This window comes from Astyanax mexicanus, chromosome 9 (genome assembly GCF_023375975.1).
Source record: "Astyanax mexicanus isolate ESR-SI-001 chromosome 9, AstMex3_surface, whole genome shotgun sequence".
Lineage (NCBI taxonomy): Eukaryota > Metazoa > Chordata > Actinopteri > Characiformes > Acestrorhamphidae > Astyanax > Astyanax mexicanus.
The window spans coordinates 8,687,913-8,706,964 of NC_064416.1; the positions used below are offsets into that span (position 1 = coordinate 8,687,913).

General features: G+C 37.9%; 1 protein-coding gene across 6 annotated transcripts in view; it reads right to left on the reverse strand.

Moving 5' to 3' along the window:
- Positions 1-759: 759 nt before the first annotated feature.
- LOC103034155 (spectrin beta chain, non-erythrocytic 4) overlaps positions 760-19,052 on the reverse strand; it is a 107,185-nt gene continuing 88,892 nt past the window's right edge. For 3 of the 6 annotated variants that reach the window (XM_022679441.2, XM_022679445.2, XM_022679446.2), the window contains 12 exons: positions 18,279-18,524; positions 18,021-18,155; positions 16,813-17,057; positions 15,475-15,649; positions 13,699-13,783; positions 12,061-12,257; positions 10,046-10,866; positions 8,910-8,970; positions 7,968-8,227; positions 4,595-4,765; positions 3,589-3,631; positions 760-3,133 (listed from right to left, as the gene is read on the reverse strand). In XM_022679441.2, the coding sequence (XP_022535162.2) occupies positions 2,897-3,133; positions 3,589-3,631; positions 4,595-4,765; positions 7,968-8,227; positions 8,910-8,970; positions 10,046-10,866; positions 12,061-12,257; positions 13,699-13,783; positions 15,475-15,649; positions 16,813-17,057; positions 18,021-18,155; positions 18,279-18,524 (2,676 nt within the window). In that variant the 3' untranslated portion in view covers positions 760-2,896. The remainder of the gene's footprint in view (positions 3,134-3,588; positions 3,632-4,594; positions 4,766-7,967; positions 8,228-8,909; positions 8,971-10,045; positions 10,867-12,060; positions 12,258-13,698; positions 13,784-15,474; positions 15,650-16,812; positions 17,058-18,020; positions 18,156-18,278; positions 18,525-19,052) is intronic. The other 3 variants (XM_022679447.2, XM_022679444.2, XM_022679443.2) reach the window with 3 other exon arrangements.

Below are 19,052 nucleotides of genomic sequence, written 5' to 3' on the forward strand. Positions count from 1 at the left end.
AAGTTGATGGTCAATCTCCAGACCTGAGCCCCATTGAAAAATCTCTGAATGTAAACATGTACGATCTAAGTTGGTCACAAGCCTTCAAACAAAGCTGGACTGCTTGATTTTCTGTGCCAGAAGTGGAATAAGGTCACCCAAAAGCAGTGTGAAAGACTTGTGGAGAGCATATCAAGATGCATGAAAGCGGTGATTAAAAATCAGGGTAATTCCACCAAATATTGATTTCTGAACCCTTAAAACTTCAGCATTATTATTTGTAAATGTAATATGAACTTGTTTTCTTTGCATTATTTAAGGTTTGAAAGCACTGTACCTTTTTCATTATTTTGACCATTTGTCATTTTCTGTGAAAAAGTGCTCTAAATGACAATATTTTTATTTGGAATGTGGGGAAAATGTTGTCTGTAGTTTATAGAATAAAACCACAATGTTCATTTTGCTCAAATATATACATATAAATAGTAAAATCAGATAAACTGATCATTATGCTAGATTTTGTCTGGTTTTGCCAATCTATTTTTTGTCGTGGCCAGTATTTCCGAGGCACGGAAGAGGATCAGAAAGAAAAGGGAGTAACTTTCTGGACTTCAGGTAAATTCTTGAAGGAACAGGTGTGTAAAAAACACTTTAACCTTTGTAACCTTTAACCTTTAGCCTTTGAGACCCGGAGGTTGGAGAGTCCTCAGGCCTTTGAGAAGCAGTGTGTGAGTCCAGCGGTGCTCATTCTGCCACAAATGGACATTACAGGAGACGCTCTTACTAAGAAAATGTTTATTCTCTGTTCATGCAGCGCCGTCATTCTGCAGAAGTGGAGGAGAACAAAAGTGTACACACATTTTACACACAGCAAACAGACCGCAGTTCACTCACTAGTCTGACATGAGGAAGACCAGGGCTTAACAGAGATGCCTGAGTTTATCATTACCTGGATAATGTAAGCAAACACACACACACACACACACACACACACAGACGCACACACACACACACACACACACACACACACACACACACACTCACACTCACTCACTTTAGGCCACATCCAGGTGTCAGAATATTTTTGAAAACATAGTTTTTCTCTCAGTTTCCAACTGTATTATTGGAAAATACGAATTACACCAAAAAATGCTCATTAGTGCACATTCTAACAAAAAACTAATCTAAACTTTAACATAGTTTCTATTCTATTAAAAACAATAAAAACTAAAATTGTTTAGCAAGAATATCATAAATAAAATGCTAAAAACATTTCTAGCAAAAAAGATTTTCTAAAAAATGTAATTATATTAGTGTGTTGCAAACAGCAGGTCTTTGTAACTCAATATCTCACAGAGATTCAAAATCTGATTTCCATCAACTTAAAGTTTCAGAAGTGAACAAAATAATATATATATATATATATATATATATATATATATATATATATATATATATATATATATATATACATAACTTACTGTTGTGTTATGTTGCTATTTCTAAAACCTCCACATACTTCTGGTTTAGAGTGTATGACCAAATCTGGTTAAAGCATCTTCCTCTCTCTATAGGTGGGTATAATGACCCCCGTCTACCTGATCACTAAGCACTGATGCCAGGCAGTGTAGGAGTCTGTTAGATGACATAACAGTATTAGAGGTTAGCATTCTCCTCCAAGCGTGTTGAGCTCCACTGATGTTAGAGGCAGTTTGAAAAGATGTGGTGGAGCTTCACTCCTTGAAGGAAGACCATGCCAGCTCTATTACACTCCAGGCACTGTTAGCATAGTGTGATAAAGGTCATTCGCATTGGTTATGACCAGACTGGTAAAAAAAACCTTGGGGGTAGTTTAAGAAACAGTGAGAAAACATTTATTAAAAAAAAAGTGTTCAGTTCCCAGTAAAGAAAATAAATGTTTGGTGTGGACAGAAGAGCACAAGACTGAGAAAACTATGTTTTCAAAGATATCCACGAGTGGACAAGGCCTTCGTTTCACACAATGTGACATTTTTGTTCATGTGGTGCAAACAAGGACAAGACGGATATGACAGATTGGTCCCTGCAAAACACTTTAAACAGGATACACAGGCTGTCACAGTTATTTTAGTCATTTCCTGTCTTTTCCCATCCCACCAAAATGTGACAGGGGTACCAACGCTATGGGTCACTCTGTTTAGAACCACATAGAGCGCACTTCACACACCACACACCCTCCATACACAGATCATCTTCCCTTTATTTGTGAACAGACCGTTTAAAGTTTCCCAGATGAAGGTTTTGAACCCAGTAGGCATGCTGGACAATATCATACGTTCAGCCACGCTGTTGTGGTCTACAAAGTGTAAGTCAATGGAAGAACCGCTAAATAAAAACAAAAAACAGGTTAATAGTATAAAAAGAGCAAAAGAAGTGAGAAACAGACAAACATGCTCCTCCGAAGGATAAAATAACAAATCTCCAAGAAAGATTTTGGCATATTTCCATTCTCTTCAGCATTAGATCGGATAAGGTTAGATGTGGAGACGCACAATATACAAATAGACGGTTTACACATATAGGATTCGTCTTTCAACAGGTTAAAAAATAAATATCATTAGCTACTTCGTTGTAACATCTCTCAGAACCACTTTGCGTTTATTTTAATTTACCTCTCCCCACTGCTCTTTGGCCCAAACGCTGGCTACCGAGTGTCATTTCCTCCAGCAGCCACCGGGGGGCGCTCAGTGCCTGGTCGAGTTTGTTCTCCGGCGACGAGGCGGCGAGACGGAGACGTGTGTGTGTGTGTGTTTTCTCCGTGCGGTCAGTGCAGTCCCGTCGCACCAGGCCACCTGATCTCAAATCAGGTCCTCTTTTTCCTGTCTCAGTATAGAACACTACACGCTTAGAGGTTTAGAGGGCGCTGTGGAGCACGCGCTCATTTCTTCTTTCCGGTTTTCTTCTCCGGTTTCTCGCCCTTGTCCGAGCGCTCAGAGCCCCGGTCGGCCCGGTCCGACCGCTCGCCCCTCTCTGAGCCGCCGGCCCTGCTGCCGTCCCGCCGTGTGCCCTCGTCGGTGGATGAGGTAGTAGGATGATGAGGCTGCCCCCACTTGGACATCTCCTCGTGTTCAGTAATGCTCACTGTGATGCTGCTCGTCCAACCCTTTAGATCGTCCTGCGGCAGAAAAACACAAAGCGAACTTAAAACTGCAGTAAACCAGATATTACAAAGAGCACGAGGAACAAACACAAACATTTATAAAAAAAGAACACAATTTAATAAATTCAGTTTCATTTGTTTTTCACTGTTGTCTTAGTTTAACTGCATCAAACTATTGCAGGGCTCTCAGGTCACACACATTGGGCGTGAGACACATGCTCAAATCTCTCACGCACATAAATTATTAGGACAACACCCACTTAGATGCACCACTATATTTTAACTGTGGACAAAGAGCAGATATCAAATGGTTTACCACACACCAGTCAATAAATTGAGAAATGTAGCTACCCAACAGCCAATCAAAAAATAGCATTATTGTATCTGAGTAAAAATCATGTGATCTGACCAATAACTTTCAATTTTTTCAAATATCACCCATGCTTCTCTGAGATGAAAGTCGTTCTTACCTCATCTTTTGCATGGAACAGGAATTCACTCCCATCTTTAGTTCTAGAATTAAAAAAGAGGAAAATAAAAATTAGCATTAAACATACCATTCTAGGTGAATTTTCAATTATGAAATAATTCATTGAGACACATGGTGAGCTTTCCATAGAGAATAATTCAAGATGTGTTCCTCTATAGCTTTAATATAGTCTAATATAGTGCGGAGACAGACATGCTATGGCACCCCTGGTGGTGAACAGAGGGTAAGGGTCTCAACACAGGCAGCTTAAAGGACCTAGCTATCAATTAATTAATCAAAATCAACGTTTATTTTGACTCGGAAGTACACCGAGGGCAACCCTCATTTTCAATGTAGCCGAGCGTTTACAAAAACAGGGATTTACACCAGAAAGAAAATAATAACTACTCTGAAATGTAATTATTTTAAATTAAAAGAAATTTAAAAATAACAGTGAATAAATTATAAAAATAGAAAAACTGAAAAAATAAAACCGGAGGTTTAATTGATAAGAAATTAAGATAAAAAGAAGGTAAGAGATTAACAAACAAAAAAAACAGTAAAAATTAAGCCAAATCAAACGTACATATAATAAAAATATTAATAATAATATAATAATAAATAATAATAATAGACGAAACAAATTCAATTAAGTTAAAAAGTAATAATGCAAAAAAGAATGAAAGAAACAAAAAAGGACTAAAACAAGAAAGTTAGGAATAAATAAGATGAAGTAAAACAGGTACAGGCTGTCTGAAGGTGGTTAGATATTAAAAGTTTAAAATAACTAACTGATTTCATTAAGCTAAACTTTAGAGTTTCCTGTAGTGAATTCCATTCTGGTAAATGACCGGAGAGTGTCTTAGAACCAAAAATCAACCATACCAACTTTCGCATACAGCTCACAATGTTCTGTAAGGATCTTCAGTGCAGAGTGATACACAATCAATCCCACCACCCTATAATCACTAACCAGTTACTAAACCGTCACTTTCCCTCCCTCTTACTTGAGAGTGAAGACATTTTTCTTCTTCTTGTATCCGTTAGTGATGTCGCAGGCGCAGCCGCTGAGGTTGAGCAGCGGCTCATTGTTGTAGGATGTGCTCGTGTTCTTGGAGTCCTTGTAGAAGCCCAGCTCGCCCTTATTCAGCACGCAGTACAGGTTCACCCAAGATCTGCTGTAATGTGGGAGAAACGGAGACCACAGTGAGCACCAGAGTGTCCACCTGAACATCACTCACCTGCTGCAGCACGAGGGGCAGTCCCGCAGGGCCGAGACTGACCGCCTGTGGAGATCACAACCACTCTAATACAGTGCTGGACTTCTGTGGCTTACCTTTGTGGAGAGGCAGGGGAGCAGCCAGGAACAAGGGAGGAACATGGAAGAGAAGAGAGCAAGATTTTGGTTAATGCTAGCAAAGTGTTGAGGCTAATGCTAATGCTAATGCTAAAAGGCTTGTGTGTAAGTGGCTGTGGTGTTTTTGGACAAGCGCTCAAACAGCATTCAGTGCTCATGTACATCACTTTACATGTACATGCATAAAATAAACAGACAGCCTTTTAAAACTGTCTAAAACTCATTGAAGGGCAATTCCACCAATATTTCTAAATAATTTGCATAGGAGTCATTCAGAGTGAGTTTGGTGCAAAAATCCATTCAATTCAATTTAAACTATTACCAAGTGGATGATTAAGAACTGAACTAGATATCTGATCAATTTAATGCTCATAATAGCTTGCACAATTGCATGTGATTATTTTCTTTCCTACACTGTAATACTAAAGTGATCCAGAATATGAAGGAACACATAAGGAATCATGTAGTAACTTAAAAATGTTAAACAAACCAAAATACAGTAATGTAAAGCATTTAGATGCTCTTATATGTGAAGCTGTTAACTTGTGGTTTCTGAGGCTGGTAACTCTGATTAACTTATTCTGTGCAACAAAGGAAACCCTTGCTCTTCATTTCCTGCGGTGGTCCTGATGAGTGCCAGTTTCATCATTATGTTTTTGATGTTTTTTTGACTGCACTTAAGGATACTTTTAAAGTTCTTGAAATGTTTTAGATTGACTGACGTTAATTTCTTAAACTATTTTTTCTTTACTTAGTTAAGTAGTTCTTGCCATAATATGGATTAGAACATTATTCAAATAGAGCTATTCACTGAATACCAACTCTACCTCTTTACAACTCAAACACATTAATATTTTAAAATATAAATATAAAAATAAATAATTGGATGTTTTTCTTCATAGTGTAGATGACTTAGTTTTAATCCACCATGCAGGAAATGTTAAAATAATGAAAAAACACTGAATTTAAGTTGTTCAAACTTTTAACTGGTACTGTATAACTCACACATGATCAAGCAGTAGAGAGTTTTCACACCTAAAAAAAACATTTTATTTCTGTTCATAAAAATAGTGTTACTCTACTGTTACAGTAGATACAGAAACAACCAGCATAATCTGTGGATCGCATACTGCTGCATGACACATGTGCATGTAAAAGGGAGTCAGATTTCAGCATAACACCAGTTCTTTTTCTTCTTCTATTGTTTAAAGGGTGAAAATAGCTTCCCTCAACTTGCTGTAGTTGAAATGTAACCACGTTATTAACTTTTCACACCTAAAATTTTGGTTCGGCCCATATAAGGCAGGTGGGAATTCTTCGTTAAAGCTCACTCTGAAAATTTTTTATCTCAAACAATAATTTATGCAGAGAATTTAGTAAAATTGGTGGACGCTCCTTTAATTAAATGAGTCAATACGTGTCTTGGCCTGAGGGGGAAGGCAGGTGATCTCCGCTGTTGTGGCCGACCGAAGCTGAGTGATGCGAAGCTGTGGATGTGGCGCGGGATGCATACCTCACCGGCGTCTGAAAGCACTGTGGTTCTTGGTCTTCTGCCACAGCTGTGTCCACCAGGAGGGCCAGCGGTGGCTAACGTGGCATCATGCAAAAGTGCAAGCTGCGCTAATGGCCACTTCATGCCATTCGCGGGTTAGAAATGGGTGCTATGAAAACTTGAATCCATGAAAGCAGGTAAAATGTGTACCATATATTTATTTACAGTACAGTGTCTGTGTCATTTCCAGTCAAAACAGTCACTAAGTACAAATGAATGACCTAAAGACTATCAAAAACTTCTATTGAACAGAAAACCTTTCATTTTTATTTACCTTCTACCCAAGTTCCAAAGCATTCCTCTTCATCTGTTAAACATTTTTGTTTTTACATTTTTTAGAAAAAATTATTTACATTTCCATTTTTTTTTCTGTGTTCTGCAAATGTTCTTCTGTTCTCTCTTAATAAGAGACCACTTAAAATTAATGATTTGTTTTTTTTACCAAATTCAAAACCTCTGGAATAATAAGTTGAACTGCGTGAATTTTTAAAATTTAAATGTATCCAAAAGCAGTGTGAAAGACTGGTGGAGGACAACATGACAAGATGCATGAAAAACTGTGATTAAAAACCAGGGTTATTCCAGCAAACATTGATTTTTGAACTCTTGAAACTTTATGAATATGAACTTGTTTTCTTTGCATTATTTGAGGTCTGAAAGTTCTGCATCTTTTTTGTTATTTCAGACATTTCTCATTTTCTGCAAATAAATGCTCTAAATGACAATATTTTTATTTGGAATTTGAGAGAAATGTTGTCTGTAGTTTATAGAATAAAACAACAATGTTCATTTTACTCAAAAATACACCTATAAATAGCAAAATCAGAGAAATAGATTTAGAAACTGAAGTGATCTCTTAATTTTTTCCAGAGCTGTATCCTTCCAGAGCTGCTATATTCTTCAAAAACCCAGTCCTGTTTTTTCTTCTTCGGCTTTCCTTATACAAGCAGACCTTCTTTTATCTAATCTCTCCAGAAACATCTATCTGTTTTGACTGGAAATGAAATAAGAGATTTTTAATAAGAGATCTTCAGGTTACAATCTTAAAACTGAGGAATGCTTAAATCTGTGATTGTGAAGAACTTTTAATGGTCTAAAGATACCTTTAATTGACATAAATGTTTTTTTTAATGTTCTTTATGCTATTAATTATCTGCTACAAAAATAGCTCTTTATGGAACCCTAAGTAGTTCTTCTATGGTATTGTTCAAAGAACCACTTAAACCAGCTATACTATAAAAAATAAACTAAACCTGTTTCTAATTACATTATTTAAGTTGATATTAAAGTGTTTTAAAGTGTTTTGCATGTTTATGCAAAGATCTCAAGCACTAGTGGATGCTAACTTGATGTTAGCATAGAACTGGATCAACAATCATGCTAATTCGGGATTGGCATAGATCGGAGTGAAGCCATTAGCATGCTACATTCATGCTCTGACACTGATAGATTCCTGAATTCTGAGCCCCACCTGTTGGAGCTTTTCTTCTGGCTCTCGATGTCCAGCTTGCGGAAGAGGAATCCCTCGTGCTGGGCAGTGTGTGAGGGCGGTTGGGGCACTGGTGGGCTGCTTTGTGCTGGAGCGGATCGAGATCGGCGCGTTTCTCCCGCTGTTGTCTCTTTGGGCCGCGGCCTCCGCCTGGGCTTGGGTCGGTCTCGGGCCCGTGGCCGGTCCAGCCGTGAAGACTTCTCTGGAAGGCCGTTTGGGAGGCGGGGGATTTCTCCTCGTGCCTGAAGGAGAGAAAGGGAGGATAAAATGTACTAATGCATAAAAAAAAAAGAATATCATTGAAAATTCAGAGTGACTTTTTATTACTTTGATTGTTGATTATTATGACTTACAGCCAATGAAAGCCCAAAAATCAGTGTCTCAAAAATTAGAGTTTTATATAAGACCAATTGGTACTTTTGGCAGTGTGGGCAGTGTGCCAAGTCCTGCTGGAAAATGTAATCCACATCTCCATAAAAGTTCTCAGCAGAGGATGACATGTCTCTCCACACCATCACTGACATCAGTAAATTTTAAATTTCATTTGAAAATCAAGAGACCAGAGTCTGTGTTTTATCAAGTCTAAAGTCAGTGCAGTGTTTTCCTGCAAAAATCTTACAGCACTTCATGCTTCCCTCTGCTGACAACTTTTATGGAAATGCGGATTTTATTTTCCAGCAGGACTTGACACACTGCCCACACTGCCAAAAGTACCAATTGATCTTATATAATATTCAACAATAAATTAAATAAACGCTTAAATTAGATCACTCTGTGTGTAATACATTTATATAATATATGAGTTTCACATTTTCAATTACTGAAATAAAGTAACTTTTGAATGATATGCAATTTTTTTGAGATGCACTAATAAAGTGGGCTGCTGGCATACTGGTGAATGTTAAGGTCTGGCTGTGGACTCACTTGTGCAGCTTCTCTCTCCTGAAGTTGCTCCACAATCTCTGCTAAGGTGGTGATTTTCTCTCTGATAACAAAATACACAGCAATGATTAAACAAACAAAAACATTGTATGCTTCCTGTTGTGTTTTACAGTGTGTCAATTGACCGTGTAGAACATGTAAACATTATAGTGCATTACAGGACGCCCCCTATGCTTTCTACAGTGTATTACACTCTGTCAGAATAAGCATGTGACTCACATGATCTTCATATTTCATGAAAGAGCTCATTCTGCCAGAAGGACTGTATGGTTCCTATAAACATTATAGAACATTATAGAACATCCCCTACACACTTCCTGTTGACAGAGGTGTCAAGTAACTTAGTACAAATACTCTGTTACCTTACTTAAGTAAAAATATTAGTTATTTATAGTTAGTATAAACATATACAATTCAGACACCCTATTGGTTTATACTGTGATCCATCACACCTGCACATCACATCATGGCCACACTCCAGCAAGAACATAGCAGACGTATGTAGCCTAGTATGAAGATGATCCGTGCAGAGACTCAAGAAAACTCCAGACAAACTCCAGTCCAACTAAACTCCTTTAATATATTTACATTCTACTAAAATACATTCATTTACAATCAGCATATATGCAGCTGAAACAGGAAGGAGCCTAGTGCATCCCAAATGTATTAATATATTAACATTTTAATATAACATTATAGTCATTATGGCTTTTAGAAAAATGTGTTTTGGGGAGGGGGGATTTAGTGCACTATAAGACCCTGTGGTGCAGCCTACTTTTACTTTTATACTTTAAGTACCGGTAGGTTTAAAAGCAGTACTTTTACACTTTTACTTGAAGAGTAAAATGTTTAAGTTGATACTTCAACTTCTACTAAAGTATTTTATTAAACCCTAGTATCTATACATCTGCCTACAGAGTAATTAATGTGAACACATTTGACTTTTTGCTTGTAGAGTTTTACAGTCTGTCAGACTAATTTTGAGGATCATATAAACGTTATTATAGTGTATTAATAAACGCATTAAAATATTAAAATACACTTTCAGCAGTGCATCACAGTTTGTCAGAATGAGCATGTGGGTCATATGAACATTACAGAGCACTAGAAGCTCTCACCCTCCTCCAGAGCGTCTGTCCACTTGATCTCTGGCCTCATGTTCGCTGCTCTCCTGACGCTCCAGCCTGTGCCTGTCTTTCCGCCGGGCCTCGTACCCATGTGCCAAACCTTCCTGTTCACTGGACGTCTGTCTCTCCAGCCGTCTCTCAGCGCGCTCCGCCCTCTCCCTCCACACCTCCTGGGGAAGCTCGTCTCTCCGAGCCTGGATCAGCTGTTCATTAGACAGCTGCCGTTCCAGCCGGGATTCCCTCGGAGGAGGATGCTGTTCCACCTGAAGTTCTGACCTGCTGCTTCCGCTGCCCAGTGGGCCACTATTTAGTCTCTCTCGTTTAAGGATAGGCTCCTGGAGCATCACTACCTCCGCCATCACGTTCTCCTGCTGCCGATCCCTTTCCCTCTCTCTTTCCCTTTCCCTCTCAATCAGGGGACGCACTGCTTCGTGAATGTGCTCGACCCTCTGCTGAGGAACCTGAATCTGGGCTTTAATCTGAGTGGTCTTCGGCTCCGTAGATGTCCCTAGACCCGCAGCCACGCCCAGCAGCCCAGCGCTCCTGGCTTCCTGAATGCGGTGAGTGGCTGCGCCGTTCATGATGGGTGTGTAGTTGGCCACAGTGGAGCCCAGCCTGCGAACGACAGATGACGGAGATGGATGGGCGGAGCTTCGCTCGCTGCGCAGCTCACCCTGTTCATAGATGGTCTGTCTGATGACGGAGGCGGGGCTGCTGCGGGCCGGAGACGAGTCCTGAGGGTCTAAAAATACCTTGCGGCCCAGCAGAGGGGTGGGCGGGAGCTTGCTCTGCTCCGCTTTTATCTTTTCCACCTGCAGCCAATAATGAGACAAATAGCTGTTTTAGTTATACAGAATATTTGGTACATTTAATACAGTATAACAGAAACTGTGCAGCAAAAATATGTATATTAAACTAGGGCTGCCACGATTAGTCGATATAATCGACAATGTTGATTATTTAAATTTGTCGACTACAAATTGAATTGTCGACTAATCGTTCATTTGTAACAGTACTGCGTTACACAAAGTGCTGGAGACAGCTCTATCGCTTTTAGAGACGGAGGACATGGCACCTGGAATCCAGGCTTTCAGTTAACAGCTGTGCTGAACTCATCAAGAGTTAATTACTAGAATTTCTTGTCTCTTAATGTGTTTGAGAGCATCAGTTGTAAAGTTGTGAAGAGGTTAGAGTTACAGGTATACAGTGAATAGTGAATATTTCAGTAATGTTCTAATCTATATTACGGCAAGAACTTTTCAACTAAGTAAAGAAAAAATCACACTAAGAAATGAAGTGTCAAATTTTCGTCAACACGAAATTTTTTTTCAAGAACTTTTAAAGTATCCTCAAGTGCAGTCACAAAAACTATCAAAAATGTTATGATGAAAATGGTTCTCATCAGGACTGCCCCAGGAAAGGAAGAGCAAGACTTTCCTCTGTTAAAAACAATGAATGAGAGAAGGTGTGTCCAAACTTTTAAATGGTACTGTACAAAACCTCTTTTTTTATGAATTAAGGTACAAAATGTCATGATAATCTTACCAATACTGTAGGAGTGATGATGCATAAAATTAAAAGGACATAACATTATGCATAGTAAATGGTCTATTAGTCTATTAGTTAAAAAAAAACAAAGAATCAGCAAATAAATTAGTAACAAATTTTTAAATTACACAAATAAATAAATAATAATAAGATTGGAAGCAAGGTATGAATTTCTAATAAAGTGGCCAGTGAATGGAAAAATAAGCACTGATAAAAAAAATAAATAAAAACTAATACAATCTAGCAAACCCACTTAAAAAAACGTATTAAAACTAACTGAATTGGAGGCGAACATGTGAAAATGAAATAAAACTAAACTATAATGAAAACTTAAAAACTTTTTTAACCTTAATAATAATAAATGAGCCATTTGTTGACTGTTTAGCGTTTAAAATTCAAAATGATTACTAAGTGTTTTTGAGAGTACAGCAGAGAGAGTGGTATAAAGTGTCTCTGACCGTCGTGAGTCGCCGTAAAGAGCTGAATCTCTCCTCCCAGGTCGCTGCAGCCTTTCGAAAGGCTTCATGTCTCCGGATCAGCTGCTCCACTTCATCCACACTGCCACCCAGCTCCTGACTGTTGATGAACGGCTCCTGAGCAGTCAGCCACGCTTCAGCTACTACAGCCTCCTGAGCAAACTGATGAACCTCCAACACTGAGAGACAGAGAGAAACACACACAAAACAGAGTTACTAACTTTATAACATAGAACAGCTTGAGTTTCTAATAGAATACAATTTACACACTTTAACTCTCCCTGAGTGTGAATAATTCATAGTGGATACTGAATAATTTTTAGGAGATGAAAAGTTAATTTATACTGGATACTGAAACATACATATAATATATATTGAATATCAAATGATTTAATGTAGATAATGAATAATTAATAGCAGATACAAGAGTACAAGGAAGTACAAGAGTAACCAGCGTCAGAAAGTTAAAAGTCAACAGCAACGTAGATAAGAGCCACCTAAATGCTTCACATACAGTATTCTGGTTTACTACATGATTCCATATGTGTTTTTTTTTGTTGTTGTTTTTCACTTTATAAAGTACACCTGTAATTTCCTTATATTGTCAGACTGTCATGATGATCTGGCCAATAGTGTGACAGCGCTGATGTATAAATTAAAAGAACAGAACATTATGTGTAGTAAAATGTAATGTCTACTAGTTAAACACAAAGAAATCAATAAAAATATGTGGCTATTGAAAAATACAGACAGAGTTGCCAGGTTTGCGTTTTTCCTGCCAAATTGGGCTTGTTTGAAAATTTAGCCTCGGGTGAAAAATCAGGGGTGGCGGGGTGCGTTTTTTGGGCTACTTTTAAAAATTTAAAAGAGAGAGAGAGAGAGAGACAGACAGAGAGAGAGAGAGAGAGAGAGAGAGAGAAAAAGAGAGAGAGAGAGAGAGAGAAAAAGAGAGAGAAAAAGATAGATAGATAGATAGATAGATAGATAGATAGATAGATAGATAGATAGATAGATAGATAGATAGATAGATAGATAGATAGATAGATAGATAGATAGATAGATAGATAGATAGATAGATAGATAGATAGATCAGAAATAAGTAAGTAAAATAAAAAATAAAAATTTTGCTACTTATAATACTATTAAATATTCTTTACTTTGACATAAAACTGTTTTAAACGAACTAATAAAACACAAAGATTACAATATTATTAATTACTTTAAGATAAATAGAAATACTGATAATAAATCTCTTATAAACAATATATTAAGTCGTACACTCAGTTGTTTTGACATTTGCTTTAAACATGTTATAGACATGTTTTTAGGGGCTATATTAAGCTTCAGGAGGGGCAGGTTTTAGACTGACTTTGGGCTAGATATTTTTGTTTGACCTGGCAACCCTGATTACAGAATATGTTAGAATATGTTATATTAATAGTTGTATAATAAACACATTCAAATGGATCACCACTGTACCTTAACCAGATGAGCTTCTCTTAATACCAGATAAGTTCTAAATGAAAGACTGTAACAGACTGCTGTTGTTTAGCTATTATTTATTAAACTCTGATGGTGTGATTTGCTTCCAGCTGATTTATTCTGTACTCCAACACTCACTGTGCTGAAGCTCCTCCCAGTGTTTATCCCATTTCTCCGTCAGCTCTCTCTGCTTCGCCAGAACCTTCTCCAGCTTCTCTTTGATCTGAAACACAAAGTGAAAAACACCTAATAAGACACAGAGGCCTGATCTGGAAACAGAGCATCCGTGATGTCTGGCTCATTCAGAGATCCGGATATACAATACTACAACTCCAGTGGATCATTTCTTATATAAAGAACCAGCTTTATGTAGTTTATTATTATATAGTTTATTGTATAAACAGCTGATTTATTGGGAATGCAATGCATTTTATATATACTTACTTTGCAAACATCATACACAAAAAAAAGTTTAATTTGGTATACTTTTAATTTTGCCATTTTTTTAAACATTTAATTAAATTTATTATAAATAACTATGTATCGAAAATACCAAGGCTCCACCCCCAAATGTTTCCCAAATACTGTTGCTCTGTTGGACAATTACAAAACATTGGTAAATGCTATTTGAACATAATGAAAGACTGTAGCTCCTCCTTCTTTAAGAGTACTACGTAAAAAAAATAGTTTCTTTGATTTTACCAAATTGAAAACCTATGGAACGTAAGTTAGAGGAAGATGGATGATCACAAGCCTTCAAACCAAACTGAACTGCTTGAATTTTTGCACCAGGAGTAAGATAATGTTATCCAAAAGCAGTGTGTAAGAGAAGGAGGAGAACATGATGCCAAGATGCATGAAAACTGTGATTAAAACCAGGGTTATTCCACCAAATATTGATTTCTGAACTCTTAAAACTTTATTAATATGAACTAGTTTTCTTTGCATTATTTGAGGTCTACACGGCAAAAAAATAAATCTTAGCAAGTCTAATTTTCTAAATTTAAAGCAATAAATCTTATTTTTTTTCTCTGAAGCATTGTGTAAGTGTTAGATTATTTTGCTTATTTTAGGGATAATTATCCTAATCATACTTACTTACTTAGAATGAGTACCTTATATTAAGTAATTTGAACTCAAAATAAGCACAATCAAGCAGCAATTTATTCAATCAAGTTATTCTGATTCTTGTGTCCAAAAACAGTGACTTTTTTGCTTGATTTAGGTGTTACTTCACTCATTTTGAGATTTTGCCATTGCTTTTCGTAAGAAATCTTACTAAGAAAAATTTGCTTACCCCATTGGCAGATTATTTTGCTTAATATGCATATATTTGTCTTACATTGCATATATTTTGTCAAGTTTTTGCTAATGGATTTTTTGCAGTGTAACAGCTCTTTTTTCTCATTTTCTGCAAATAAATGCTCTTAATAACAATATTTTTTATTTGGGAGAAATGTAGTCTGTAGTTTATAGAATAAAACAACAATGTTTATTTTACTCAAATATATACCTATAAATTGCAAAATCAGAGAAACTGATTCAGAAACTGAAGTGGTCTCTCTGAAGTAATGAGAAACTAAAGCTCCTCCTACTCAGTGTTTAATATCACAATGCCTATATTTAGAGTAATAGTAAAGCATAACAAGGTGAAGCATCTAAGCCTCTCTCAGTCTATATTTAGGGTGAATATATATTAATAACATGCTCTAGATGCAGGTATTGTGATATTAAACACTGGGATGGAAAGCTTGTCTACAGCAGTAGCTGTGTACTACATTTGTGAGGGAAGTCTGGGTCAGTCAGGTAAATCCAGTATATTAAGGCTCATAAGTTGATCACTGCAGCATTTCTAGAGCCGACTCTATTGAACCGAGGCAGCTGTTGGGTCTGCTCCAACTCCAGCTCCATCACCTCCTCTGAGGCCGGGTTTCGGGCGGCCAGCAGCGTCTTTCCCATCTCGATACACTGCAGCATGCTCTTGTTTCGCGCCTCCACCTCGCTCTTCAGGCTCTGATGGTAGTTCATGAGCACCTCCACGGAGGAAACGTCCCTGCAAGCAGCAGACAGCCCACAGCCCGTTAGAGCCCTGAGGAGAGATTACACAGGGGGGAAGAAAAGAGCCAAACCAGCCCTGAACACAACCCGGCCAGCCAATGGGCTACTCTGGATCACACACAGTTCATAATACGCTACAGTGATTCATAGGATCAGCAAGGTAATTTCCAATTTCCAAATTCAGTGTTTATTGATATTTCTCTTTTTGTGTATTTGTAATTTTTATCCCATTTTTCCCCAATTTACAGAGCCAATTACCCAACCCACTCATTGCCACTAGTGATTCCCCAACACCAGGAGGGTGAAGACTAGCACATGCTTCCTCTGATACACGTGAAGTCAGACTCCGCCTCTTTTGAACTGCTGCTGATGCAGCATTGCCGAGTAGCATCACATCACACTTGGAGGAAAGCGCAGCCACTCGGTTCTGATACATCAGCTCACAGATGCCTCGTGGTGATCGACATCACCCTTTGGAGTGATGTGGGGAAACAGTGCCATCTACTGTACCCACCCAGAGAGAGCAAGGCCAATTGTGCTCTCTCAGGGCTCCAGCAGCTGATAGCAAGCTACATTAACAGGATTCAAACCGAACTTGAGTATTTTCCTTTTTAAAATTACACTATAATAATCACTATATTACCATAGTGTAATATATATGTGTTTCAATGATTTATGGCCATTTTCTTCATAACAAGCATAAAATAAATCATTAGTAGTTTGTCTTAGCAGCCAGTTAGCTAGCTAACTTTCCTTTTAAACCTTAAATGGTGTAAAAGACAACAAGAGGCTGCAGCATTTAAGGTGGAAAATAAAAATAAAATAAAGGCCAATTAAAGCTGATTTCTGAAGATACACAATGCCCTAAAGTTAATTAGTTAACCAGCAGCTAGGTTGCTGAACTTTAGCGCTCCACTGCTATAGCTATATCTTCTAACTCTTTTACAAAAGGTACAAAAGAGAAATGGTATTGGGCCTTACAGTTGTTTCTACACTATTTTGTTAAACCACACACTTCTTCTTCTTGATCATTCATGATATGAATGAGCTCATTAACATGTGTTATTCTAACTGGCTAATACTGAGGCTATGTGTATTTTCACATGGTAAAGAAGGAAACTGTGTATCTTTATGAATAGGATTGAATTATCAGGCTGCACATGTTGTGTGGTGTATAGTGTGTTTGTCTGTTACCTGGGCTTCTCTTCTGTCCCAATCTGGCAGATGATGCTGTCCATCCACATCAGCTGGTCTCGGACCACACCGAAAAAACGCAGTTTGTCAGTCGCGGTGGTGATCTGCACACGACACTCCTCACAGGAAATTAGCAGCTCTTTCCACGCCTGCATCACTATCTGCTCCTGCATACCGATAGCTTCAGCCTTCTCTCCAGCGTAGACCATCCGCAGCTGAGCAGCACTTTCCTGCAGCTGCCGCACCTGATACACACACACACACACACACACACACACACACACCAAAACACAAATATCATTTGGAACTGTTAGCTATACTGCTAATTATACTTAAAGCGACAGTCTGTAAATTTTGAGGACATCTCTGGAGAGATTGTATAATTGCATTGAGCTTGCAGAAAAATAAAACTTTTAAAACGTGCAGTGTGGTGTGGTGTTCTTTCAGAGAGGCTGAAACTGGCCTTTTTTTTATCTTGTCAGCTCACTTCAGTTCTAATTCTGTCTTTTCTTAATTTACAGGGTGTTAATATGCCAATAATGAGGTTGTTTGAATAACCAGCAAAAGCTGTTGAAAAGACAGGTGATGATCCAGGGAAAAACTACCAGACCACTCTGTTTACAAAATGGATATATTTGGCTTTGCATGGAAGGTTGCAGAAGCATATTGATGACATTTACTGTATTTTTTGCACTATAAGGCGCACCGTATTCTACGGCGCATTATGCAACACTTGTAGGGAACAGGGCTGTCATCATGATTTCCTTCTTATTCAACAGGTCTCACCGCTGGGTAGTGATGGGGGGTAACTAAAGTTAAGTAAAGCTGAGCTAAGTAAACAAAATTGTAATTCTTAAAAAAACATCTTTTAAATTTAAACGAGAGCTGGGTGTTAATCTACACAGATTTCTCTCCTGAAAACTGTTTATTTGTGTGAGTAAAACGCTTCTGTTTATTTACAGTAAGCTTAGATTTCCAGATTTACACTAAGGCTGGGTGCAGCAGCATTAGCATTAGCGGCTAACAGTAACACTGGAACCCTGAGAGTTGCGGTATGCCGGGGAAATATTAGATAGCGGTTTGTCCCATATATCTTGGAATGGACAGGTGTAGTAGGTATAGGTGAGAAATTTTAGAGACTCGTGTGTGTAAGCTCCTGCCATGTGTGTAAGTTTGTGCGTGATTTGAGTGTGTGAGTGTAACCTTACCTGATTGACCAGCAGCTGAATGTCATGTTCGAATGTGTTCATCAGCCTCTGGAGTGCGGTGGTGTTGGTTGAGCCGTCCTGAAGTGCACGAACCTCCGGTAGACGCCGCTGCTTATCATCTATCTGAGTTAAAACCTGATACACACACGCAGATTTTGAAAGATTATAATCATTTTTAATAATATTAATTTCTTCACACCCATATCATGTATGAATGTGGGCTTCATTCATTTGGATACTGGAGACACAGTCCCTCACCTCCCTGCAGTCAGAGAAGAACTTGTGGAGCTGGTGTGAAGCCGCCAGCATCTGAGCTCTGGTCTCCATCAGCTCCAGCAGATCAGCCCAGGCTTCGTTCACTCCATCCTTCCATTCTGCGATGGTGGCTGCGTCAGCATGCCCGTAATCAATCAGCTCATCAACCATCTGATTGACAGCTGTCACTCTCTCCTGTCCCAGAGTGCCCGTCTCCGATGCAAACTCAGTAAACTTCTCCTGCAGGATCTAAAAAAGAACAAATACTTATGTAAAACATTGTAATATTATCTAAATGTTGCTATTTTTATGGGTAATTATAATTGGATTAATATATTATATTTGTTAAATTATAGTTTTGCATCCGATATGTGTTTTGTAATTATTTTCATTTTCGCTACATATTTCTCTGTACATATTTTATTGAATTGAATTGAATATTTTATGTATCAGCTTGGCTACACTGGAAATGAGGGTCATGATCAATATACTTCAAGTTTAATAAAAGCTTAATTCACTAACTGACTGATTGATTAATAAAATAAGATAAGATTGCCCTGCCTCTTGGAAAAGTGTAAAAGACTTTGTGCTTGTTGTGACAGCACAACTATGGAAATTTGCTATATGTTTTATTATATATTTTATTATTGTTTTCAGCTGGATTGAATAATGAGTATTAAAAGAAACTCTAAAGAGTCTTCTCTCATTTTCTCATTTATACCCTTTTGACCATGATATGAGCTGGAAGACTTATGTGAACATAAGTCCGTGTTTATA